General features: G+C 37.3%; 1 protein-coding gene across 3 annotated transcripts in view; it reads right to left on the minus strand.

Moving 5' to 3' along the window:
* LOC130907228 (glutamate receptor ionotropic, kainate 2) overlaps positions 1–27,658 on the minus strand; it is a 334,891-nt gene that overhangs the window by 1,769 nt on the left and 305,464 nt on the right. For all 3 annotated transcript variants that reach the window (XM_057822068.1, XM_057822067.1, XM_057822066.1), the window contains one exon: positions 6,232–6,482. In XM_057822068.1, coding sequence (XP_057678051.1) covers positions 6,232–6,482 — 251 coding nt within the window. The remainder of the gene's footprint in view (positions 1–6,231; positions 6,483–27,658) is intronic.

A 27,658-nucleotide genomic window follows, 5' to 3' on the forward strand; every position in this document is an offset into this window, starting at 1 on the left:
TGAATGCAAATTTGAATTGCTGTTATTGAAGATGAAACAGATTTAATTTCATTTTTAAATTTAGTTTCATTCTACAAGTGTTGATGTCATGAGCAGCTGAGATCTGTCATCGTCATTTCGGAGCTTAGCTCGCTATCTATCTTGGACTTGGCTCCAACATCTTGGCGAGGATGGTAAAGTGACGTATAATACATTTTTTTGGATAGTTATTTTGAAATTTGGGGGGAATTTAGGGGTACTTAAACTTAGTCCGAAAAATACGGTAGTTTTTTCATGTTAATTATATTCAGCAAATTTACTGCTCAATACTAGTTAATTTTCACTATCGGTACATTTAATACTAGTACACTTGGAGGTAATGTTTGTTTGTCTCTTTGTGCCCAACAATTGGCCCTGTTTCATGCCCACAGGCAGCTTGGATAGGCTCTTGCACCCCTGTGACCGTTGTGAGCATAAACGGTACAGCTAATGAATGAATTATTGTAATTTATTACTTTATGAGCTCTGGGATGTCCATGCATAAACCATTTTAATAATGCTAATTCAAAATAGGGACCTGTTTTTAATATATATTTAATATATACAATTAATCAGAAAATAAATGCCTGCTATAAAGTACCAAAATAACTTAATTGTATTCATAGTTACTAATATTTGAGTTTTAAGGTCATTGTATCATTCGTCTGATTCCAGTTTCATCATCAGTCAGTTTTTGAATATGTTACAAATGGATGACTCAGGTTATTTTATTCAAATATTTCGACAGTGCTTACCCTCATTAGGGCTGTGTGTGAGTGACAGGGTTCACCTTTAAAGGTCATTCAAAGACAAGTTTGCTTTGGAAAAAAAAAAAATGTTATGCAACCTCAACTATGTGAGCTGTCTCTGTCTGACATTATGTCGAAGCCACGAGAGCCTTTATAAAAATGTTCATTTTCCTCCTCAGCAACCATTCCCCAGCCAAATTCCTCTAAAATCACTCTCAGTTAATGCTGAATCCAATTTGAGCGTAGGAGTGTGACATGTAGGCGGCTTGGACAACAGGTAATTTTCTTTCACTTATACACACAATTTGACTGGTGCACGAATGACATCTTGTTCCTTCTCTGAACAAGGTGATTATAGAAGAAGAAAAGCAGCGGAAATGTGTGCAGGCAAAAAAGAACAGAGGAAAGAAGAGGCGGATAAAAAAAGCGAAAAGCCATTGGTTTCATGTTGGGGGAAGGTGACAGGTAGAGAGACTAGAGCAGGCGGGAGGGAGGCGAGTAAATGAACAACCACCTCGGCGGCGTGGTTGTTGTGGCATTTGAAATTATTCCAAGACTGCGAGCCACTATCTTGATTAATGATCGCCGAGATGTGCTTAGAATGTACGCAGCCCGTAACAAAAACACAAACTAATCAGCAGTGAGATGGCAGGTGGAAAAAAAACAAATGCATTGAGGCCATTTTTAAAATAGCGCTGCCTTCTGCACTGTATAAACACTACAATGAAAACAAGTGTGACCTCATTGGATTCTAAAAAGTCAAAACAATGTCAATACTGCAGCGCCACATAAAAAAAAAAAGTTGCATTTCAAATGAGAATGGAGCGGTGCGCTACCAAGGTTAAACTAAAGTGTTTGTCTGTTGGCGGACTGTAATATTTTTTATTCTGAGGAGATGGCAACAGTTTTATTTGTTCATGCATATGGTTTGTTTCTTCTTCTTGTTAGTTAGGGAGGCTACTTAAATACATTGGACTGTATGGAAATACAGCACAATATCGTGATATTTAAGAATATACGGTAATAATATAATTACTTACAATGTAAATGAATACATTTTTAAAGCCTCATGACATGCTTTAATTCAATAGACATTTTGTGACTGTGTCAATATTTGGTGGAAAACACAGACAAGGCTGAAAAAGCAGTTTCTGCACTTGCACCCATCTTTAAAATAAACTGCTGTATTTTAAACCAAAACAACTGTTGTGTTTGATAGAACAATATGTCTATATGCTGCCATAGCAGTTTCAGGGCGCATTAAGCCCCCGAACTATTTTTATTTTGTCCGTTTTACCCTGGAGACCCCCGTTTACGCACACCGCGCAACAGCTTTTGTTTCAACCCAGCCATAAAAAGGTCAGTAATTATATTTACTATTAGAAATGTCCATCATTTTTAGCCTAGAATCATTAACTAATGTCTCATATTTACTTACCGTAATTTTCGGACTATAAGCCGCTACTTTTTTCTTTCATTTTGATACCTGTGGCTTATAGTCCAGTGCGGCTTATTTGTTGATTTTTTTTTTTAGGTAACACTTTATTTGACAGCAGTGTCATAAGACTGTCATAAGATCATCAATATTATGACATGACACAATCATGGACATTACTGAATGCTTATGTCATTAAGTGTCATTTGGCAAATTAGGTCTCAATTTTTGTCCATCTTGGATCTTTTGCATCCATTCAAAAGTGAGATCATTTGCTGGATAACACTTAATGACATCTGTTATAAGCATTCATGAATGCTCAGGACAGAGACATGTCATAATTATGATTGCTTAATGACAGTCTTATGACACCACTGTCAAATAAAGTGTTAGCAAATACCATGACTAGCAATTGATGAAACAATTGGAAAGGTAATTGAAGAAATATTTAACGTAGAACATCATTTTTGATTGTTATTTACATCTGTAGCGCTGCAATGCATGCTAAGAGACATGTTGGATGACAACAGTCAACAGCAGGTGGCAGCAGAGGTTGACTGTCTCCCCGAAGGGAGCAGTGATGGCTAAATGAAGCTTCTTGAAGCAATAAAGCTTTGCACTAATTAGTTCAAAGTTTAATGATGGTTCATTTGGTCTTATGACAGTCGGTCGTATGATGCCGCTGTCAAATAAGGTTGTACCGGTTAATATCTTTTGGTGTAAATATCCCAAGATACAGTGAGGACAGCTGCGGCTTATAGTCCAATGCGGCTTATCTATGAACAAATGCCGTTTTCGTGCCAAATTTGGTGGGCTGCGGCTTATAGTCAGGTGCGCCTTATAGTGCGAAAATTAGGGTAAAAATAAAGAAAAAAAAACATGATTTTCTAAAATTGTTCACTCACATATTTTAAACTTTTAAACAAATTATGTCACAATGAAAAAATGAAAAAAGTGTCTGTAAATAGGTCACGTATATCTACCTCATAACTTGTATTTTTTTTTTTGTTGCTGTCATTTTCCCCGATATTTTAGATTATAAATAATTGATCCAAACAAAGAAAATAAAAAACTTTTAAAAAGGGTAAATATTTGAAAAAGAAAATCTTGACCACTACTTGATGTCTGCAATTTCTGCATCGCGACCTTTGTTATATTATCGTGTTTCACCCATAAAATCCCCCAAAAGTCCGGCTTTGGCCATTCACAGCTGTGTCTTGACACTCGGTGAGACATGCTGCACTAAGTTTTTGGATCGAAACAAGATAAGTATGCAATAATATCTCATTAAAATCATGGTGTCTTTAATTATGCTCTCTCATGCTCTCACCTCGAGTTTGGGTTTAGGGGTTAATTAAAAAATTTTTTTTTTTTTTAATATGTCCTACTGTTAAAAAAGTTTCTTCCCCCAGAGAATTGAGATTTTAAGCTTTCTTCTGATATATCACACATGCATATAGGACAATTTTGAAATTTGGCCAAATTGGGGGTCTCAGAGCGGAACTTCAAGTCACCTGAGGGTTTTCTGCCATATACATCACATGTATAGTTGAGTAATCTTACTTTGCAGTAACACTACTCTTAATTCAGTACTCTACCCACCTCTGGTTTTAAGCTCTGTTTTTTTTTTTTTTTTTTTTTTCAAAAGACATAGTTATGGTTTTGGTTGAAGACATCGAATGCAGTGTTGTTTCCGTCAATGATGACTATTTTTTCATGATGATGACGTGACGATAACGAGCTAAAAACGTGTCTTGGGAGATTAAAACATAACATGGTTGCCAGGTTTCGTCTGACCGGACGAGAACGAGACGAAAATGTGCCATAATTTCCGTCACATGCTTACAATGTGTGACATTTGATGTGTAGTTAGCCTGCTAAGTAACAGTGTCTGGTAACACGCAGCGTTAGCATAGCATTCACGTTCACGTTAGCATGAGGCTATTGTTAACGGTGAGTGTCCTCTTCAACTCTTGGACAACTTTATTTACATACAGTTTGAGGCATCTAGGTGGGTAGAATTGAAAATTATGTACTGTTTTCCTGCTGAGGGTTTATTATCACGTGATAGATTTGTAGATGCTTATAGATTATACATTATGTGCAATATTCATTTTATAATTTTTAAAAATTTATTTTTGTAGTGAAACTTTAGAATTTTACAGATGAAAATATTGAGTAAACATCGAATAAAACTAGATGAAATTAGAGTTTTCGTCAACAAAAGCTAGACGTAGACAAACACATTTTGAAATTACTAAAATATGTTGTAATACGGTGGTACCTCGACATATGATTGCTTCGACACACGATCTTTTCGACATTCGACGTAAAATTTGACTCGCCATTTTGTTTCTACATCCGACAACATGCTCGAAATATGGGTTAGGGTTAGGGTTTTGGCAGCTTCATTGTTTCCCGCATGACGGATGCACAGCGGATTTTCTTGTGAGAGAAATCATCATGGGTTCCAAGAATGTTAGTGCAGGTAGTGAAAAAAAGGAGAGGCTTACCATTTAAATTAAGATTTAAATGACAGAAAAATATGAGCGTGGTGTGCCACCCGTGAACTGGCTCGACAATACGGCCGTAGAATGTCCACGATCTCGATGGTCCTCCTCTGACCTACGCTCACCAGTCTTTATAAGCTAAGGTGACGATTATTATTGTGGTAACATCGCCAAAAAATCGGCAGCTTTGTCAGGTTTTTAATCATTTATTTCAGAACTTGTGCATCACAACATGCCCACTGTCCACCGCAGCTGAACAAAGTGAAAGCAAAATGTCCTCTCTCACTCTGTCAAGTCAGCCACGCGGTGTGTTCGGGTACACCACGCAAAACACATCCGCCACATTAGAACCCAATTTGTTACATTATTACAGGTATTATTATTATGATTACCATTGTTATATTATCATTCTGATTTTTCTTCATAAGATATTTGTTTTGTCCTATGTAATTGTTATTTGCAATAGTACCAGCAGCATTTATTAAGGATTTAGTGTAGGTTTTTGGGCTGTTGAACGAATTAATGAATTATTATGCATTGTTATGGGAAAATCCTGCTCGACATACGACCATCTCGGCTTACAAACAAGGTCCTGGAACGAATCAACTTTATATGTAGAGGTACCACTGTATAAGTTATCATCCAAAAGACTAAGACAAAGACGAAAATTAAAATGGCTGCCAAAAACAACATTGATGGAATGTATCGTACTGGCCCGAATATAAAACAGCCCTGATTATAAGTCTTTTTCAAGACTCAAGTTTGAAAAAAGACTTTTTGAACACCAAATTAATTTTTATACAGAAAATAATTACAGTACATCTGAAACAAATGATTATTACAATATATTTGAGAGAAAAAGCATGTTATTTTGCCTCATTCAAATCTTTAATATCTGAACATTTAAATATGTAAACTAAAGTGCAATCACATTCGTAAATGAATGGCTTCTGGTTTTTGAAATGTAAATAAACCAATCTATTGTGATAAAACAACAAAATTGCAATAACTGCATTAACCATCAAAGTGAGGTCTAACTAACTGTAGTCTTGAAACAAATCTGAACAAGGAAAACATTGCAATAAAATAATGCAAACTGGTTAAACTTGAGAGTAGTTGAGATCTCTCATGACAGAACATTACTGCTCAAGTTCAGCATTTGTTAATTGATATCTGGCGCCATCTAGTGTCGTGAATGGGTATAATGTCTAGACCCCCGAATATAAGATGACTCCCACTTTTTCAGTCTTACTTCACTGCAAAAAACACTGTCTTATATTTGGGCCAATATGGTAATTATCTTTTTTTTTTTTTTTTTTTTTGATGTTCAGAAGTTTTACAGCAAACTTTGAAAAATTGACTGACAGACAGCTTTTTATCTGGAAAAACTCGCAAGTTGGATCAGTCTTAAAACTTTGTATACCTTTTGTGACAATTGTGCATAGTGGTGGGTGATGACATTCTACTAATATAAATTATGTACCTTTATGAAAAATGGCCAGGCTATCTTAAAGTGTACCTTCTCCAGTTGGGCGTTCTGCTTAGACTTGTACAAAACCTCTCCCACAGCCACAAAGACAGACAGCACCAGCCCGGCAGCCAACACTATAAAGATTCCACCGATGTTCTGCACCCCCAAAGCGCTGGCCTCTTTGCTCTCCTCCTCTGGACAGCCATTGCCCCGCCACCATTTCTCCTTCATCATGTGCAGCTTGCCCTCCTCCTGCAGCTGCAGAATGGCAATAGTGATTTTGTCCCGGTACGGGGAGCCTGTGGGAAATACAAAAACAACATGATGCCATGAGGTGGAGAACTTGACAGAAGCTTCATTGTAGAAAACTCCAGTAGTCACAGTAGTAGTGTGCTGAAGTCTTCTTTTATGTGAACTTCATAGAAAACAACAGCTTAAATGAAAATGTGAAAGAACAGCTGTTTTTGCGTCGTTTCAAGGAGTTGGGGATTCAGAAGAATGCAACAATAATAGTGTGAACAATGTGAATTATTATGCTATAAAAAAGAGTAAAAAGGCATTTGTTATTGCTTCATTTTTATCTGAGGAATCCAGAGAGACTGTTTTAATGTAGCTGGAAGTTGCATTTGTTTAGCAGCGCTGATCTTTTTTGCTCTCCGCTGATATTCAATTCTGCCTATTTGTCAAAAAGTCTGTATACCCTACATCAGCATGAACTGTATGTGTGCATGATATTTTTGTTACTGTTGATGCTGATCTTTTCCCTCTGGCGCTCTATGTACAGCGAGCACTTGGCTGTCCGTCATGCTTATACTTGAAAAGCTTACTGGCGCGTGTCTAAATAACATTCATTATTAATAGGCACCTGCAAAACTGCTGAGGGAGAGAGGCCATAACCAATTGTCACTGAATTGGCTAAAATGACCCAGACAACACAAAGTGGAAAAAAAGTTTTGTCATTGACATGACTCCTTCTTGTGAAATATTGCGAGAACCAATGAGATTGGTGTCATACCACACGCCCGGAAAGCATAGAAGCTGGTATGAATTTTAAAAGCAAGCGTTTATATCATCATAAATTATGTTTTTCATTTTTGGCAGAGAAAAATCTGTTTGGTGTTTTTTTTTTTTTTTTTTTTTTTTTTTGAAAGCGACTATATACTGTAAAGCAGAGGTCCCCAAACTTTTTCCTGTGAGGGCCACATAACCCTTCTCTTCTCTGATGAGGGGCCGGGGTCAGTTTGTAACAGAAAAAGTGTGACGATTGCAGGAGTGCCTAAATGTAAAAATGTATTGTTTTTCAGAAAGCCACAATCAAATAACCCTTTCTGGATTCTTCACGGAACCAAAGTAAATAAAATAAAAATGATATAATATAGTAGAATATAATATAATATAATTAGGGCTGTCAAACGATTAAAAATTTTAAGCGAGTTAATCACAGCTTAAAAATTAATCGTAATTAATCGCAATTCAAACATCTCTAAAATATGCCTTATTTTTCTGTAAATTATTGTTGGAATGGAAAGATAAGACACAAGACGGATATATACATTCAACATACTGTACATAAGTACTGTATTTGTTTATTATAACAATAAATCAACAAGATGGCATTAACATTAATATTCTGTCAAAGCAATCCCTGGGTAGAAAGACTTGTAGTTCTTAAAAGATAGATTTTAGTACAAATTATAGAAATTTTATGTTAAAACCCCTCTTAATGTTTTCGTTTTAATAAAATTGGTAAAATTTTCAATCAAAAAAATTAACTAGTAGCTCACCATTGTTGATGTCAAGAATTACACAATGCTCATGGTGCATAAAATCAGTCGCACCCAAGCGCCAGCAGAGGGAGACAAAAAACACAAGTAACAAGTGGACATGACACTGCTGTCATTTTAATCTGTTTGAACGGGGCATATGCGTTAATTGCGTCAAATATTTTAACGTGATTAATGAAAAAAATTAATTACCGCCCGTTAACGCGATAACTTTGACAGCCCTTAATATAATATAATATAATATAATATAATATAATATAATATAATATAATATAATCAGGGGTGCACATATTTTTTTTGCCCAGGTTCTCAGAGGAGGACCTGGAGATGTGACTTGGTCCTCATTGAGCTTGAGAGCCGACCCACCTGATGCGATAAATTTATGACAAGCTTTACTTAGAGCCAATTAACTTTGATTAATTATATTAACAGTTAATGCTTGATTAACATCAACTGGCACAACAAAATTGCCATTACTTTGAAGTGAAATGTAAAGAAATAAACATAAAAGCACCAATTCAAAATAAAGGGCATTATGCGGCTCCCACATTAACTCCAAGCCTTTTTAAAAGTGGGATGTCCTCCTCATAAGACCTCATTGAACGTGCATGTTTAGCTTTGTAAAATGCGAGCAAAAACACGTTTGTCAGTGCATATCGCTGTTCATTACCTTTATTCCGCCCTATTCCGCCACATGTCCATAGGGCGAGTGGGGTCCTGTTTGACATCGATAGTTTGCTTAATTGCCACATGCTCTCTGTTTTTTTCGTGCTTTTCAAAATTTGGATGGCTGAAATTCTTTGACCCTACATAAAATGCGTTGCTCTAATCGGCGACATTGGGATTCTCACGGCACATTTCCGTGCGAGCATCATTCGCTTCTAGCCATGGTACCTCCTGTAGCCACTTTTCAGCAAAAGTCCTTTTTTTCGGTAGCTCCGGTGACGTCTCTGTCGTCTGTCTGTCTTTTGACGGGGGTGGGGGAACACGGAAGTAATTACTCAGTGTGGCCTGCCTCATCGACATTTTGAGAAGTTATTTTCTCGTGTCCGCAGCAAATAGAGTGGTCAGCCATCGGTACGCAAAAGCGTATGGAAGCCGTTGAGGGCCAGCGCGTTTGTCTACGTCCAGTACGCATGTGCGGACCACTTATGTGCACCTCTGAATATAATATAATATAATATAATATAATATAATATAATATAATATAATAATACTGTATTAATTAAATAGATAATAACCAAATAACCATTGCTCAGTTATTCACAGAAAAAAGCCAGGACATAAATAACTCTATTGGGGAAAAAAAAACAAAAACAAAAAAAAAAACAAAATTTTTTTTTTTTTTTTTTTTTTTTTACAATTTCTTTTTTTTTTTTTGTTCAGGGGGCCGGACCAAATGTGGCTGCGGGCCGTATCCGGCCCGCGGGCCGTAGTTTGGGGACCCCTGCTGTAAAGCGACTATATACTGTAACTTTTTCGTCAATGTTATGTTAGGTTTGCTAACGTGATTTCCAGTGTTGTTAATCTTACTTTAAAAAAGTACCGTAATTTTGGGACTATAAGCCGCTACTTTTTTCCTTCATTTTAAATCATGCGACTTATAGTCCAGTGTGGCTTATTTGTTGATTTATTTGGGTTAATAGGTAACGCTTCATTTGACAGCGGCGTCATAAGACTGTCATAATTATGACATGGCACTATCATGGGCATTACTGAATGCTTGTGTCATTAAGTGTCATCCAGCAAATTATGTCACTAACCCCATTTATGTCCAGCATGGATCTTTTACATCCTTTCAAAAGTGAAATAATTTGCCGGATAACAGTAAATGACATCTGTTATAAGCATTCATTAATGCTCATGACATTTTCATGTCATAATTATGATTGTCTAATGACAGTCTTATGGCACCACTGTCAGATAAAGTGTTACCAATAGGGCTGTCAAAATTATCGCATTAACGGGCGTTAATTAATTTTTTAAAATTAATCACATTAAAATATTTGACGCAATTAACGCATGCACTGAATGACCAGCTCGCTCATTGCCTTAAACAGATTACAATGAGGCCTTTTATGGACATTAAGAGTGAAGAGAATGCCACCAGCCGCTTGGGGGCAGCGCCGTTCCATACTAATGTTATTCCCTCGAAACGTGGGAGAATTAGTAGTTGAGAGACGTTTATGCTGTTGCATTGTGCTAAATGTGCTCCACACATATTTCGATAAGTTTTCTTTCTTTTAGTGGCAATTATGTGTCTCTTGTTGTATTTTGGGTAAGATATGTATTTGGACGTTTATTGGCATAAGCTTCTCCTTCACAACAAACATAAGTATCGTTTAGTGAAAGCACAACAAAAATAATATTCCTATCCTCTCAAAAAAAATAATGTTCACAAAAAGAAAAGCACTTCAGTCTATAGTAATGAGGCCCTATTCTCACAGTTAAACAACAATGCTAAATGAACTGGCATTCCATATCAAAATAGCTACGCAAAAATAAACGTAAAACTTACTCAGACTTTGGTCACTCTATTCTTATTATTGTTATTTTTTTTCTTATTATTATTATATTAACTCTACTTTTGATTGAAAATGTTACTAATTTTATTAAAACGAAAACATGAATAGGGGTTTTAATATAAAATTACTATAACTTGTAACTATAACATTTGTCTTTTAAAAACTACAAGTCTTTCTATCCGTGGATCACTTTAACAGAAAGAATGTTAACAATGCCATTTGTGGATTTATTGTTACAATAAACAAATACAGTACTTATGTACAGTATATTGTATGTATATATCCGCCTTGTGTCTTATCTTTCCATTCAAACAATAATTTACAGAAAAATATGGCATATTTTATAGATGGTTTGAATTGCGATTAATTACGATTAAATAATTTTTAAGCTGTAATTAACTCGATTAAAAATTTTAATCGTTTGACACCCCTAGTTACCAAACACTATAACTAGCAGTTAATGAAACTAGCGGTACAGTAACTGAAAAAATAATTACCACAGAACATGAATTTGATTGTTATTTACATCTATAGCGCTGCAATGCATGCTAGGAGGCATGTTGGACAACAACAGTGTTGACAGCAGATGGCAGCAGAGGTTGACTGTCTACCCTAAGGGAGCAGTGATGGCCATATGAAGCGTCTTGAAGCAATAAAGCTTTGCAGCCAATTGGTTCAAAGCTTCATGGTGGTTCATTTGGTCTTACGACAGTCTTATGATGCCGCTGTCAAATAGTGTTACCGGTTAATATCTTTTGGTGTAAATATCCCATAATACACTGAGGACAGCTGCGGTTTTTAGTCCAGTGCGGCTTATCTATGAAAAAATGCAGTTTTCGTGCCAAATTTGGTGGGTGGCGGCTTATAGTCAGGTGCGCCTTATAGTGCGAAAATTATGGTAATTAATTACAGTTACAAATTCCTTCTACCAAGAAGTGCGTTATTAACTCAGTTATTATTAACTGAGGTATTAACTCAGTTCCCTCTACATAAGAGTAATTAGTTACTCGGCAAAGTAACAGACATTACTTTACATATTCTACACGTATATATTATCCATTCTATCACGTCTTTCACATCAAATGTTTACATTAACTGATTGAATTGAACTGTTTTTCATTAAAAAACCAGATCACCCATTTTACATTTGATTAAATACCACCTATATAAGAGTATAATTGTAAACAAACTATAAATGCCGTGAAGAAAAAAAGCCCTTCACTTTCATGTTCAATAAAAACCCTTCGCTCCACTTCTGTTTTCTGGTCGCACTTTGGTCCACATCAACCTTGCCAACTTTGCCTTGACATATGTCCAGTATGTCTCAGATGTAGACTGGTCCTTGGATACCTCAGATTTTTTTCATGAATCACTTTTATAGTAAATACTTTAGTTTGAGTCTACGGGTGCTCCAGTGTCCCCCAGAAGTGGACCCACTCTTGGATAGCTTCCCGTTTTTTCTAATGAAGGGACTAGCACCTAAAAATGCTCCTTTAGTAGTTTTTGAAAACAAAGATTTGAAACGAACGTTGTATCACCTGAACCAAAACACATGAAAGTTAGTATCAGTCATTACAGATTTATTTTGCATTGATCATTTAGCCTATTCATTAATTAGGTTCATATTTGAGCCCAGTGCCAGAGGCAGCAAAGCAACCCCATAACATCAGGGAACCTCTGCAATGTTTGACTGTGGGGACTGTGTTCTTTTCTTTGAAGGCCTCATTTTTTCCCCCTGTAAACTCTATATTGATTACTTTTCCCAAAAATCTCTACTTTTGTCTCATCTGACCAGAGAACATTCTTCCAAAACATTTTTGGCTTTCTCAGGTGAGTTTTGGGAAACTCCCGCCTGGCTTTTTTATGTCTCTGGGTCAGAAGTGGGGTCTTCCTGGGTATCCTACCATAGAGTTTCTTTTCATTCAGACGCCGACGGATAGTATGGGTTGACACTGTTATACCCTCGGACTGCAGGACAGCTTGAACTTGTTTGGATGTTAGTCGTGGTTCTTTATCCACCATCCGCACAATCTTTCATTGAAATCGCTCGTCAATTTTTCTTTTTTGTCCACATCAAATACGGTTAGCCACAGTGCCATGGGCTTTACACTTATTGATGACAATGCGCTTGTTAGACACAGATACAATGGGGAGAACAAGTATTTGATACACTGCCGATTTTGCTGGTTTTCCCACTTGCAAAGCATGTAGAGGTCTGTAATTTGTATCATAAGTTCTCTTCAACTGTGAAGGACAGAATCTAATACAAAAAAACGACCACATGACCTTCTCCCATTGCTCCTCTGGATCATCCAGATGGTCAGTGGCAAACTTCAGACGTGTCTGGACATGCAGTGGCTTTAGCAGCGGGACCTTGCGTGCGCTGTAGGATTTTAATCCATGACGGCGTAATGTGTTTCCGACTGTTTTCTTTGAGACGGTGGTTCCAGCTCTCTTCAGGTCATTGACCAGGTCCTGCCGTGTAGTTCTGGGCTGATCCCTCACCTTCCTCATGATCAGTGATGCCCCACGAGGTGAGATCTTGCATGGAGCCCCAGAACGAGGCAGATTGACCGTCAACTTGAACTTCTTCCATTTTCTAATAATCGCTCCAACAGTTGTTACCTTCTCACCAAGCTGCTTATTTTTCTGTAGCCCATCCCAGCCTTGTGCAGGTCTTTTATTTTATCCCTGATGTCCTTACACAGCTCTTTGGTCTTGGCTATTGTGGAGAGGTTGGAGTTTGTTTGTTTGAGCATGTGAACAGGTGTCTTTTATACAGGTAACAAGTTCAAACAGGTGCAGTTACTTCCGGTAATGAGTGGAGAACAGGAGGGGTTCTTAAAAAAGAACTAAGAGCCGAAATATTTACTAGTTAGTAATGTATCAAATACTTATTTCATGCAGTTAAATACAAATTTATTATTTAAAAATTGAAGAGAGTTGAAGAGAACTCTACAAATTACAGACTTCTACATGGCTTGCAAGTGGGAAAACCAGCAAAATCGGCAGTGTATCAAATACTTGTTCTCCCCACTGTACATTTAGGTCTTTGGAGATGGACTTGTAGCCTTGAGATTGTCCATGCTTCCTCACAATTTTGCTTCTGAAGTCCTCAGACAGTTCTTTGGTCTTCTTTCTTTTCTCCACGCTCAATGTAGTACACACAAGGACACAGGATAGAGGTTGAGTCAACTTTAATCCATTTTAACTGACTGCAAGCATGATTTAGTTATTGCCACCACCTGTTATGTGCCACAGGTTAAGTAACAGTTGCTGTTAATTGCACAAATTAGAGAAGCATCAAAAAACTTTTCAAAGGGTGCCAATACTTTTGTCCGGCCCATTTTTGGAATTTTGTGTAAAATTATCATGATTTAATGTTTTTTTCCCATTCACTTTTGTGTTTTTTCATTTCAAGCAAAATAAATGAAGAGATTACTACCAAAGCATTTGTAATAGCAATCAATTTCTAGGAGAAATTGAGCATTATCTGGCAGAAATGCAGGGGTGCCAATACGTTTGGCCAGCAGTGTACATGATGTACAGCTTGTTTGAGTATTAAAGAAGAATAATGCAAAGCTTTGCCGGGCCACATAAAATAATGTGGAGGGCCGCATCTGGACCACGTGCCTATACTTGTCACTGTTCCTTATCTGAAGGATTGCATGTTGAAGAGCAAAGTAGCTCTTGGCAGCAATACAGCTATTTTTGTCCATTTCATCATATAACCTGGCAGGTTACATATGGCTGCACATAGGGAGTCCTCCTTTAAATGCCACTAATCCTGATAGTCACAGTGTGACTCCATTCACACCCTACGTTCCCATTAACACAGAGGAAGTTGGCAAGAAAGTATTGACTTCAGAAGCATTGAATGAGCCGCTGTTTGCACACGTGCCGCAAACAGGCTGCTCATGCAGTATACAGCGTCCCGGCTGGGTGTGTATTATACAGTAGTGGGATTATATGTGTATATCTGAGATGGGGTTTCATTATTTGTATGTGGTTGAATGGCATGATGAAGAGGGGGGGAGAAAAGAAGCCAGTGGGAGGGTGGCGGTATTAGTGACACAGTAGGAGTAACTGGGGTGATCAAAGGAGGAGTTATCGTTGTGGAGGAGCAGAGCGGAGTCTCGTTCCCGCTGCTTCCAAAGAATAGTGTGACACACACACACACAAAAACACACTCTTCCTAGGGAGAGATTAACGCTCACGGTAAGCTTATATCATTCATTTATAAACCGTGTTAAAAGCTTGTTACATCTATTTCTATTTCTGATATGAAAATAAAAACAGAGATGGAAATTCAAATAATTAGTTTATGAAATGCATCAACGCATAGGCAGATTTTTGCCTTTTGAACTAATTTCCATTTAGATGCATTTGAAAAATCATGACCATGGGTCATTGAAGGAGAAAATACCTGGAGTGCAATTAAAAAAGTAAATCAATCTTTTGGCAATAATGTAGTACATAAATTAAAGTTTGAAGGTTTTGCTAAGCATTCTATTATGTTTAATAGTTTCCCGTCTGTTGCGGACTCACGGCTGCACAGAATCAGGTCTTTTTTCCCCCGCAGTTTATTCTCAGTGTCATCCATCATTTTCTGTTATCATCCATCATCCTTTCATCTCACAGACTCCATTTATTTGGACACACAAAGGGCACAGCCAGACAATTACGAAGGCATTTTTTAGAAGCATATACAGTACTTGTGTCCACAAGTTTTTGGACACTGACGAGTTTTTGTGATACTATCTTTGTTTTTTTAAATAATAAAAAAAGATATCTGTTCATTTTCTATACATGTTATACACATTAAGGTCAGGGTAACCTAGAGCCCTAGACTGGTCCCTTTTCGGATTATAAGGCATACCTTTTCCCCTCGCTTTGAACACTGCGTGCGTCCAATGTGGCTAATGAGGTGCATATTTTTTGTGTGAAAATATCCAGGATTACAATGTGGAAATCTGTGGTTTATAGTCCAGTGTGGCCTATTATATGGCCAATTTCAATTTTCTTGACAAATTTGGTAGGTGCCGCTTATAGTTCAACCTTGTATCATGACTAGTGCTGCAACGATTACTCGATTAACTCGAATAATTCAATTAGAAAAAAGCTTCGGATCAAATTTTGCTGCCTTGAGTATTCGTTTAATTAGAGTGGTGTTATAATGGTTTATTTTGAAATTGTTTGCATTTAGTTTTATTGATTTGGGTGGATACACTGCCCTCTATTGACAACAGTGAATATGACATAACTCATTTAACATGGCTGAATCCAGCTGCTCCCTGTTCAGACCAACATAAGGCAAGTTTTTGTTTGAACTATTATGTTTTTTAAATGGATTCTTAATTTAGTCTATAAGTATATTTCGCCGTTTTTAAGGAGGGAATACGTGTTTGAACGATTTGTTAAGAGCATTGTAAGAAATTTTTACTAATTTATAGCACTTAAGCTAGCTGACTTTTGCTATCTAAGTTAGCCAATTGTTCTTTTTTGTTGCACTTAGTTCCTTATTCATTTTTATACTGTATTCTTAATTTAGTTTATAGGTATATTTCACCGTTTTTTGGGGGGGAATACGTGTTTCAACGATTTGTGAAGAGCATTGTAAAAAAAAAATGTTACTAATTTATAGCATTTAAGCTAGCAGACTTTTGCTATCCAAGTTAGCCAGTTGTTCTTTAGTTGCACTTAGTTTTTCATTCATTTTTTAATACTGTGTTCTTAATGTAGTTTATAGGTATATTTCACCGTTTTTTGGGGGGGTATACGTGTTTGAACGATTTGTTAAGAGTATTGTAAAAAAATGTTACTAATTTATAGCATTTAAGCTAGCAGACTTTTGCTATCCAAGTTAGCCAGTTGTTCTTTTGTTGTACTTAGTTTCTCATTCATTTTTAAAATACTGTTTAAGGCTAAGATCAGGTATTTTAATTTATTTTTAAATGAAATTGCAATCCTGCATAGTTTTAAGAAACCCTCGGGAATGTTATTTTGTATTTGCATTTAATGCTTATTTGAAAGTGCAATCTTCGCAAGCCTTTGTTTTACATCTCCTAAAATTGATTCTGCAATGCAATAAATGTTCTTAATCCGAATACTCAATTATTCGAACTAACTAGCTGATTGATTAATCGACTATTAAAATAATCGATAGCTACAGCCCTAATCTTGACAGTCAAAATAATTACAGTATATTTTGGACTGTGTGACTTTCTACTTTTGTTTTTTGATACAGAGCATCTCAAGACTTCGGATAAAATTGCAGTCATCCTTAGTCATAGCTGTGTATCTATAAAACATCTTAAAATTAAAGCAGAAAGACAACAAACACTTCAACGCGCATTTGATCGTTAGATCTCAAAACCATTGTGGATGCAGGCAAACTGTTACAATGTCTTGTAGTTTAAAAAACTCTGGAAATGGCTACGAGTTTGTTATTGTGATCGCATAGTTTTATTGGAAAACCACATATTTTATATTAGATGATTTTGAAGGCATAAAAAAAAAACAAAAAAACAACCAAAATCAATTTTTAATTTTGTTTGCATAAAAAAATTATGATACAAACAAACCTCGAAATTCATGCATTTCCTTTGACCTTGAGAAAAAGTTTTTGGCTCTTTTATATTTAGTAGCTCCAGGGCTTCATTTAGTAGGCTGTTGATTTGGTGCTTACTAATGTACTTGGTAAACACTGAATAAGGAATGTAAAATTGTTTAAAAAACATAACAACAACAACACTTTTAAACAACTTTTAAAATTTCATCTCATATTTGATTAACATTTTTTAAAAATGCTGAGTATGTAGCATGTGGCTAGTTTGCTAAAATTAACGACCACTAACGAAGGCTATCTGAGATTGCTATGGCTATTAAATTACTGCTTATCTCCTTTATACAATCCAAAGTAATGTTTATATCAGCATATATTGCAGTGAATGCATGTATAAGTATATAAAAAATTAGGGCTGTCAAATTTATCGCGTTAACGGGCGGTAATCATTTTTTAAATTAATCATGTTAAAATAATTAACACATTTAACGCATGCGCGGAACGACCCACTCACGCATTGCCGCAAACAGACTACAATGGCGCCGTTTTATGTATATTGAGAGTTAAGAGGCAGAGACAAGCGAGTGGAGTGAACAGAGGCATTCATTGGGGCTGCGCTATTTATTGGCAAAAGCTTTAGTATCTCTTCCACAACAATTATATCTATTGTAGCAAGCGACATGGGATAGAATGACAGAACATTATCTTTTTCTTAACACCCTGTACTGAACACAACGCAGAGAAAATATACCATTTGCAGCCACCACTGACAGTCATGGTTGCCCAACTTCGCATCATGCATTTAGGCAGAACAGTCGCTACAGTATCATTTACTGAAAGCACAACAAAAATAATATTCATATCTCTCCAAAAAAATTATGTTCACAAAAATAAAAGCGCTCCATGCAAAGAGAACTGGCATTCCCAATCAAAATAGGTTTGCAAAATAATACTCAGACCTTGGTAAAACTCTATTCAAACAAGTAGTTTAGCTCAACAAATATACTAGATGACAATATTTAGTCTAGGGCTGCAGCTATCGATTATTTTAATAGTCGATTAATCGATGAACTAGTTAGTCCGAATAATCGAGTAATCGGATAAGGAACGTGAAAAATCAAAACCTGAGTTGAGCCTCAAACGGTATTAAAAAAAAAAAAAAAAAGAGGATCTATGTACAACAAAAGAACAATTAGCCAACTTTCATAGCAAAAGTCCGCTAGTCTAAATGCTATAAAATGCTAACATTTTTTTGTTTTTGCAATGCTCTTGACAAATGGTTCAGACACATATTCACGCAAAAAACGGCTAAATATACTTATAAACTAAATTACGAATGCATTGAAAAAACATTAGCTCAAACAAAAACTTTGCTTACGTTGGTCTTAACAGGCAGCAGCTGGATTCACCCATGTGAAATGAGGCAGACCAGAGTGCAGTGTATCCACCCAAATCAATAAAACTAAATGCAAACACTTTTAAAATAAACCATCACAACGCCACTTTAATCAAACGAATACTCGAAGCAGCAAAATTGAATTTGAATCTTTTTATCTAATCAAATACTTATACTTAATAGTTAACCGATTAATCGTTGCAGCACTAATTCAGTCACAATATACAAACTCACATTTATCTTTTAAGAATTACAAGTCTTTCTATCCGTGGATCCCTTTCACAGAAAGAATGTTAATCATGTTAATGCCATCTTGTGGATTTATTTTTATAATAAACAAATATAGTACTTATGTACAGTATGGTGAATGTATACATCCGTCTTATCTTTCCATTCCAACAATAATTTACAGAAAAATATGGCATATTTTAGAGATGGTTTGAATTGCGATTAATTACGATTAATTAATTTTTAAGCTGTGATTAACTCGATTAAAAATTTTAATCGTTTGACAGCCCTAGTAAAAATACATAAAAGCTCTATAAAAAAGTGCATGTTAAATGCAAGCCAATGGACTATCAACATGATTTTACGCTGTTTTATTCATCTATTACATAAGATACATTTATAGTCTACAACCACACTTACGTGTACATGCATGCTTAAGTACATATATCTGCTCAGATGGCACTCATTTGCATGTTCTTATGTTCGAGCATATGCTTTGTTTGAAGATGGGAGATCTCTCAAGTATCACAGACTCTAGATTGCGCCCCCCTCCTTCCTTTCTCTCAACAAACTCTTCCATCATATTTCAAATGATAAACGATGGCCTAACAAAGGAGGCCTTGGATAAATGCTAATAGGATGAGTCTTCAGAGACAAGGATAGAGAGCTCGAGCCTCAGCAAATGGAAAAGTGCGATGCTTGACGCTATGTGCATTCATAACTACCTTACAGATGTTGAAACGCACAAGGCATCCATCACTCCCACACAGCCGGGCGGCTGCTTCGCGCACGCTTCGAGTCGATAGCGCCGCTTTTGGGAGAGGGATTTAGAGGAACCGACAAGCACTTAAAGATTAAACGTGCTTTCACACCTATAGGTCGCTTTCTCTGGGCCCAATCCATTGATGGGTTTGTACACTTGCTCTGCTGCCCCCCAGAGTTTTGGTTTCTTTTCACGTGGTGAGAAAAATCAAAGTGAAGCAAAACGTGTCATCACAAACCACTTGAGATCTTTTGCTTCTTTTATTGACCTCAAGATTGTAAACAGGAAGAAGGCAGCACATGCATGAAACTATTGACACCGGGGAGAAGCTTTTCCTCATGATGGGCATAGTTATTGATCAGTCAAGGAATTAGGTGTTTAGAATCTTTATTCCATAGATAGTTGACTAATTAGGGTTTTAAGCAATTTCTGCAAGAGGTAGAGAAACAAATTGATTTCTGCCTCAAATGTCAGCATTGCTTAATAATATTGTAAACAGTAAGCATACTATGATGAGTGATGAATTCTAAAGTTGTTTTTTTTCTCAAACTTATTTCGCAATAGAAAAAGTTTTTAAAAAAGATTTAAACACGATCAATTAGCATCGCCAATATGCATGTTTTTAATCAATTACTTCAGTCTATACATTTTAACAAAGTCTTTAAAGAACTCGTTAAATTTATATTTAAATTGAAAAAGATGTACAGCGTGGAGGTAAATGACCAATGTCATGACGATATGATATCAATTCTTTGGAAACGGATCCGATATTTGCTGATGTTACAAAGTCTGCCACGATTCGATTTTGATTCGGTTTGACCGACTTAATAAGATTTTATGTACACATTAAGTTAGACAATTAATTAAAATTCACCAACTGTAAATAAAAAACAAATACAAAGCTATTGTTACATTTTCAGAATTTTGTCACGTAAAAGATTTCAGGCATTTGGAAAAAAAAATCTTCCTAACAAAAGGGCATATCGAAAAGATGACAATATTGATCAATGTTTTGCATTTTGATCGATTTGATTGGATTGTTGCTTTACGGCAATGGTCCACAACCTTTTTTGCACCACGGACTGGTGTAATGTGGGTCTTTTTTTTCACGGACCGGTAATGTGTGGCACAAAATTACAGTAAATATAAAATAACACGACGGGGCTAAAAACCAACATTAAGTGCAGGGAAAATGTAACTCAACATACGCTGAATCAACTGTTTTTTAACAGCAGCCACACCTAAAGCGGCAAATATCCTTGTTCACAGGCATAATAAGTTCTTCTCCAATTGTGAAAGTTTCTTGTCTTTAGCAATACGGTGCACCACGATGCTCTTAGTGCATTATGTTTTGTTGCCTCGTTTGCTAGCTTTTAGCCACATGTTATGCCGAATGGACTTGGTTGTAGGGTCCTCTTTTGGCTCAGCAGGTGGCCTTTCCCCGTAAAAAAGCTGTCCAAAGACATCGCCGCCAACAGCAGCTGACTATACTGTTTACATTGACTGAAGCTGGGCTGCTATTCGTCTGCAAACACCCCAGTAATGGCGGCCAACCACCAGATGGCGACGTACACAAATCTCTACTCGGATAAGTCAAGATAGGAATATTGAAGTGTCAAGAGACACAGGCCAGATTGTGGTCGTTAACAAATGAAGTATTATTTCTCTGCGGCCCGGTAGCAAATGCGTCACTGACCGATACCGGTCCCTGGCCCAGTGTTTGGGGATCACTGCTTTACGGAACCATCGTTCCAGATGGATGTATCGTGAATGACCAATTTCATAACAATACAATATTGATTCTTTGGACAATGATGCAATATTTGCCGAAATTACAAAGTCTTCTATGGTTCAATTGGATACAACGCCGTTCGATCTATGTATCATTCCAGTTGGATGTATCGCAACCAATGTTGTTAATCTTACTTTAAAAATTAATTACAGTTACAAATTACTTCTCCCAAAACGTAATTGAGTTAGTAACTCAGCTACCTGAATGTAAGAGTATTTAGTTACTTGGCAAAGTAACTGGTGTTACCTTTCATGTTTTTTTTCCATTCCAAAACCCCCCCCCCCAAAAAACATAGTAACCTTTACTATGTTTGGAAGTCAATTAATGTTGTGAATCAACCGTTAAAGTTGTTAAAATTGCTCCCGTGATTGCATTAGTTCCCTTCTGTCTACTTTCGACATGAGAAAGTTTTAAAACTGTTTAATCATTTAAAGATAGATTCAAGTTAAAGATTTTACCTATTTAGGAGTATTTTAGATAAAAAGTTACTTAGGTTTGCTTGAAAGGCTCTCTATAACAGAGCCTTCCTGAGAAGTCTACTGCTTTAAGATGGCGGCTGTTTACTAACGCTGGCGAGTCTATCATTTCACATATAGTTTTCCATACAAGCGATATCTACCATAGCATCATGTGGGCGTAGTTTGTAGGCTATCAGCTACAGTCAGGTATTATTGGCGCCACCTAGCATCGCGTTTGCAACGGCGTCACAACTCCCTTCCCTCCTCCCCACTCCAGCTCTGCTCTCTCGTCTCAGTCTGTGTCTCTGAGACTTTTCTAGCGTCATTAAACCAACGTTATACTAGGACTGGCAAATGATTAAAATTTTTAATCGAGTTAATCACAGCTTAAAAATTAATTCATCGTAATTAATTGCAATTCAAACCATCTCTAAAATATGCCATAAACTGTTGTTGGAATGGAAAGACACAAGACAGATATATACATTCAACATATTGTACATAATTACTGTATTTGTTTACTATAACAATAAATCCACAAGATGGCATTAATATTATTAACATTCTTTCTGTTAAAGGGATACATGCATAGAAAGACTTGTAGTTCTTAAAAGATAAATTTTAGTACAAGTTATATCAATTTTATATTAAAACCCCTCTTAATGTTTTCGTTTTAATAAAATTTGTAAAATTTTCAGTCATAAAATAAACTAGTAGCTCGCCATTATTGACGTCGCCGAGCGGTGATGTCACATAACTGTCTTTAACTACGTGAGGTAATGATTGAAATACACCACAAGGTGTCAATGGCAAGTTTTAAATTACATAGAAATCAAGCCAATGAGTATGTTTTGTCCCTCGACTGACGCCGTAGTTCCCTGTTTACTGGGTCCATCCTTTCCTTTGTACTTCACGGTCATTTGAGTGCTGGTTTCACAATGTATGAGACCTCTGATAGTTTGTATTTTGTGACTAAATATTCCCATCCAGTGTATTTGTTGAGCTAAATGAAATGTTTGAATAGAGTTTGACCCAAGTCTGTGTAAGTTTTATGTGTATTTTGCATAGTAATTGATTAGGAAAGGCAGTTCTCAATGCATTGTTGTTTAACTGTGTGAGAATAGGGCCTCATTATTACAGATTGAAGCGCTTTTCTTTTTGTGAACATTTTTTTTTTTTTTTGAGAGATAGGAATATTATTTTTGTTGTGCTTTCACTAAATGATACTTATGTTTGTTGTGAAGGAGTTGCCGAAGCTTATGCCAATAAACGGCGCTGTCCAATGAACGCCTGTGTCCTCTCTGTCTCTTAGCTGTCAATGTGCAAAAAAAAAAAAAAACGACGTCATTGTAATCTGTTAGAGGTCATGCATGAGCGGGTCATTCCGCGCATGCGTTAAATGCGTAAAATATTTTAACGTGATTAATTAAAAAAAGTAATTACCGCCCGTTAATTCGATAAATTTGACAGCACTAGTAACACACGTAATAATGCACGCCTTTACATCCTCAGTAACTGTAACAGCGTTGCCAAGATGAGAAAATAAATTATTTAGATTACTCACGACTGAAAATAGATAACGCCGTTATTAACAACACTGATCGTCACTAGAGATGTGACCAAAAATTCAGTGGCGAAAATCTTCGGCTGAAAATAGCTATTATTGCATTTTCGGTTACGAGGCCGAAAGTTTACCACTGAAAAGTGTGAAGAACTTTAGTCCTCTTGTGATGACGTAATCAAAACAGTCCTCTTGTGATGACGTAATCAAAACACGGCGAGCTAACACTACTGGCTCACACCCAATATGTCCAAGGTGGAAGTATTTTAAAGTATTAAAGAAATATATCATTATTAAATGAAGGGAAATAAAATTAATTTGCTTCATGGCTGCTACAAGCTCGTTCTGAAGTTACTTCCATTTATGTCCCACGTCACATCGAGTATAGTGCATTTGATTCCGTACGTGAGTAGTTTGGAGGTTAATCAAGTGAACAGAATACACAAATAAAGTAGTATTTAAATGGATACATGTGCATTTGTTATGGTTTTAGTACAAAATTTTTGTAGTTTTGTAGCACGACCACTTCCTTTTTGTCACATTTTTCCTACGACCTCCACAACCCCTCTGCCAGTCGTCGTTTAACCCAGACGGGAGCGACATTGCTCGGCTTCGTCGCCGCTAGAACTCGGCCGGCCCGCCTGGCTCTCAATCGATTCCACTTGTTGCACAACAAAAGGGCGAGTCTTATTTTAAGGAGTAGGACAGATTGTACTAGCCTTGTGAAGAGCTTTACTAGTTTTGTCAAAAAAGGAATAGGTTTTCTTGCTGTTGTGAAATACATTCCACACAAATGTATGTCGATATCTCATTTAGCTTAGCAATTGGAGGCATGAGACCCATTTGTCGAATGTCCCAAACTTGCCGTGAGTTGCAATTTCTGATGGGGTGAAAAATCTGACAGAACACCTGGAACGCAACCACTCATTGATTTTCGTAATCAACACCTTTCAAACCAAATTTCTCGAGCCTCCAGGGTTGTAGAACCAAACCCTAGCCACTTCGCGCTTCAAAGTTCAGTCCCTCGCGGATTTTCTTTAATTAAAAAAAAAAAAAATACTGATGAGCCGTCCCGAGCCGATCACGCAGTCTCCCTCTCACTCCTGCTGCTCTTTGTTGGTCAGGCAGTGCACTGGGGTTGCTTATTAAAGTTAACAATGATTGACAGACATTTAATGTTTGATCTTTGCAAAGGCCCTGGGAAGCTGAAGCTTCAAAGCGCCGCATGCGTTAATCATCGTTTAACTTGTTAAACAGTTGCTGTGGCAACTCATTGTAAGTAAGTGAGCAGCTTGAGCGGATTTGAGTGGACTCACTTAATGAAGCATTTAATAAAAGACAAGCATTTTTCTACTTTATTGCTGTTTAAAAATAATTTGGTGGGACAGTAACATGTTTAAAGCTTATTATTACATGTGAAGTTAAAAACCATTTATTATAATATATACGGTATATACTGTATATATTTTTTAAAATTATACTTGGGGAAAAAAAGTTAAAAAACATGTCTTATACTAGTATGTATCTATGTATAATGCTAAATCTGAATAAATACATTGAACACACAAAAATTTTGTTTGGGGGGGTGCTACTTTGCGGTTTTTCACTTATCGCGACGGGTTATGGCAAGAGGCGTAGCAAGGGTCCCCGGGGGCCACAGGCAACAGGCAACATGGGGCCCTTTGAGCATGTGCAAGTAAGGGGGATAGTTGGACTTGGAGCAATATCATATTTGATAAAAGTCTAATAATGCCTTGCTCTCATAGAGCGCTTTTTAGGACACTCAAAGTGCCTGGCTTCTACTACATTAGGACATAAAACTATAGTAACATAGTACACTCACCGCTTTCTTGCTTCCTTTTCTCCTCTTCTGCTTTTTTTTCCTTTCTTTTTTCATTTCCAGACGGATAACTTCTCTTCATTTTGCCAATTAAAAAAAGGCCCGATCGCCGCCCACTCTCACTCTGAGTCACGTGACACACATACATATTTGCGCAGTAAAATAAAGACGAAGGTGGGTGGGTGTTCGAGTACGCGCTGCGTGCGGTCATCTTGGCCATAAAAGTTGCGAAAACTAAGCACTTTACACTCATATGGATGTAAAACATCATTTTAAGATGCTAAACTAACACCTTCCCTCTTAAAGCAAATGTGCAATGTGAATATAATGTAAAGAACGCTCTCCTCGATGCAGCGAGAACGAGTGGGATCAACCAGCCGACCAGCCTAACTTATAAGAACTTTATGGCATGAAGAGGAAATACTTACATTCATTCATGGACGCACAGATTAATCCTCTAACAGGTGGGGTGGCCGTCCTCTGCTCGAAATGCGCACCTTACACCCTATTCTCGTTCTCAGAATATGCAGCGCTTGTGACGTAGGACAATAACAGGACTGGTTGCTATGGGAACGTACACAGCGGCATACCGCATACCCAAGGAACCTTGCTAAAAGGAGTATTAAAATTGCAAATAAAATCGTTTAGGATTATCTTAGATGCATATATGTTATATTTTTCTTATAAAGTATTCAACGAGGAATATGATAGACCCATTAATAGACTTTCTTGGAAAAATCACCATTTCTTTAAGTAGTCACATGAATAATGAGGTGGCCTGTGAAAATCAACATAAAATATTACAGCAAGGACTTTTCATAAAGTTCTTGAAGAATCACACTTTCCACATACATGCAGTGTTAAAACTGATTGGACTTGTTTATACATGTATGCTACTTAGGAATGATAACAGAATTGTTAGATAATCTGCCAAATGATTCCATGGTATTAAATCACTTCCAATACTAGTCGTTACGACAGTGCGGTGAAGCTGAGTGTGCTAATTCTTTGTGTGCCAAATCTGTTGGCCCTCTGGGGGCCCCTGCTGGCTGGGGGCCCTAGGCAATTGCCTGCATATGCCTAATGGGACGCTACGCCTCTGGTTATGGCCCTCATTAACCGTGAAAAACGAGGGATCATTGTAATCGGAAAACAATATAATTTCTTTAAAAATGAAATGAAAAATTAATTGTATACATGTGTATTTTTTGGCCTTTCGGTTTCCGGTAATTTGGCCAAGTATTTCCAATATTCGGTTTCAGCCATGAATTTTGCTTTCGGTACATCTCTAATAGTTTTACCCCTACTAGCCAGTCTGTTTTTTTCATGCACTTTAATGAAAGCTCTTTAACGTATTAACAAGTACGCATGCACGCTTATCACACAGATCCAAAACAATTGAACCACATGAGCAAGCAGTTTAGAAGTGGAAGGAAAACACCTTAACCAGCTTTTGGTGAGCACCCAAGTTTGATTGTTGCATTCACACCCGACCGAACAAACCGCTCTAAGGGAGGAACAAACGAGATTTCGATTAAAATGTACTAAACGACAAGGACACCAAAAGTCATTAAAAAAAAAAAAAAAAAAAAAAACGATTCTTTTGCCAGAGCTGCTGCATTTAGTGATTAAAAGAGACATTTTCTATCACAGTGGAAACATTTGAGGGAGCGTAATCAGCTTTATTCTGAAATAGTAACGTCATGAATACCCTTAATGTGAGAGTGAAATGAATTAGAGAGAAGTAATAACTCCTGCAGCAGACAACCTAATCAGTAGTTTTTTATGCATTTATCAGTGTGGCACTTATCAGGGAAATGAAGGATTTGAAATATAGCCGGTTACGTTTGATACACAGCGTCGTTGCGCCGATGAAAGGGAAGCGGGAAGGGCTGATGTCCATCTCAAGGACGTCCGTGTAAAGTCGGCGCCGCAGCGGGGCGATACATCACGTCGCCGCTCCGGCTTTGTTACAGCCGCGGCAATCATCGCATCTCTGCAGATCTATAACAGCGCCGCGCTCATCAGCACGAGGCAGCTCCAGATGTGGATGGCTGGAATTAATCATCCGTATTTTGATGGCCTTCATATCGCCCGTGATGGATGCGGCCATTAGCCCCCCCTCTCTGACGCCACGGTCGCAGTGCTCCCGTTGGCCTCGTGGCGACCACTTTAACCTTTATGGCAACTGGGACAGAAATCATCAGCAGCTTCACACTCAGACACCCTTGGGATACATTTATCCACCCGCTGGCTGCTTTGCATACAGCACAAGACAACACAACACAACACTCCCCAGAGTGAATGATGAGCATCGCATAAAAAGTTTTGATGCTTTGAGAGTGTCTCATCTTTTTTGACAGGCGCAAACGCAGATTAGAAAAACAGACGCGCGAGCGCTCGGATTGTCGTCTGATTGTTTGGCGCCCAAGTGTTTTGTTGAGGCGCTTTAGAGCTCGCCTACAATTTACGCGGCGTCAAGCGATGCGTGAGGAAGGGTGGGGGTCTGCGGTAAATTCACTTTTGAGCTGCTTTCCACAATTCCTCACCTCACAGTCGTCGC

Source organism: Corythoichthys intestinalis, chromosome 19 (assembly GCF_030265065.1).
Source record: "Corythoichthys intestinalis isolate RoL2023-P3 chromosome 19, ASM3026506v1, whole genome shotgun sequence".
In the NCBI taxonomy this organism is placed as follows: domain Eukaryota; kingdom Metazoa; phylum Chordata; class Actinopteri; order Syngnathiformes; family Syngnathidae; genus Corythoichthys; species Corythoichthys intestinalis.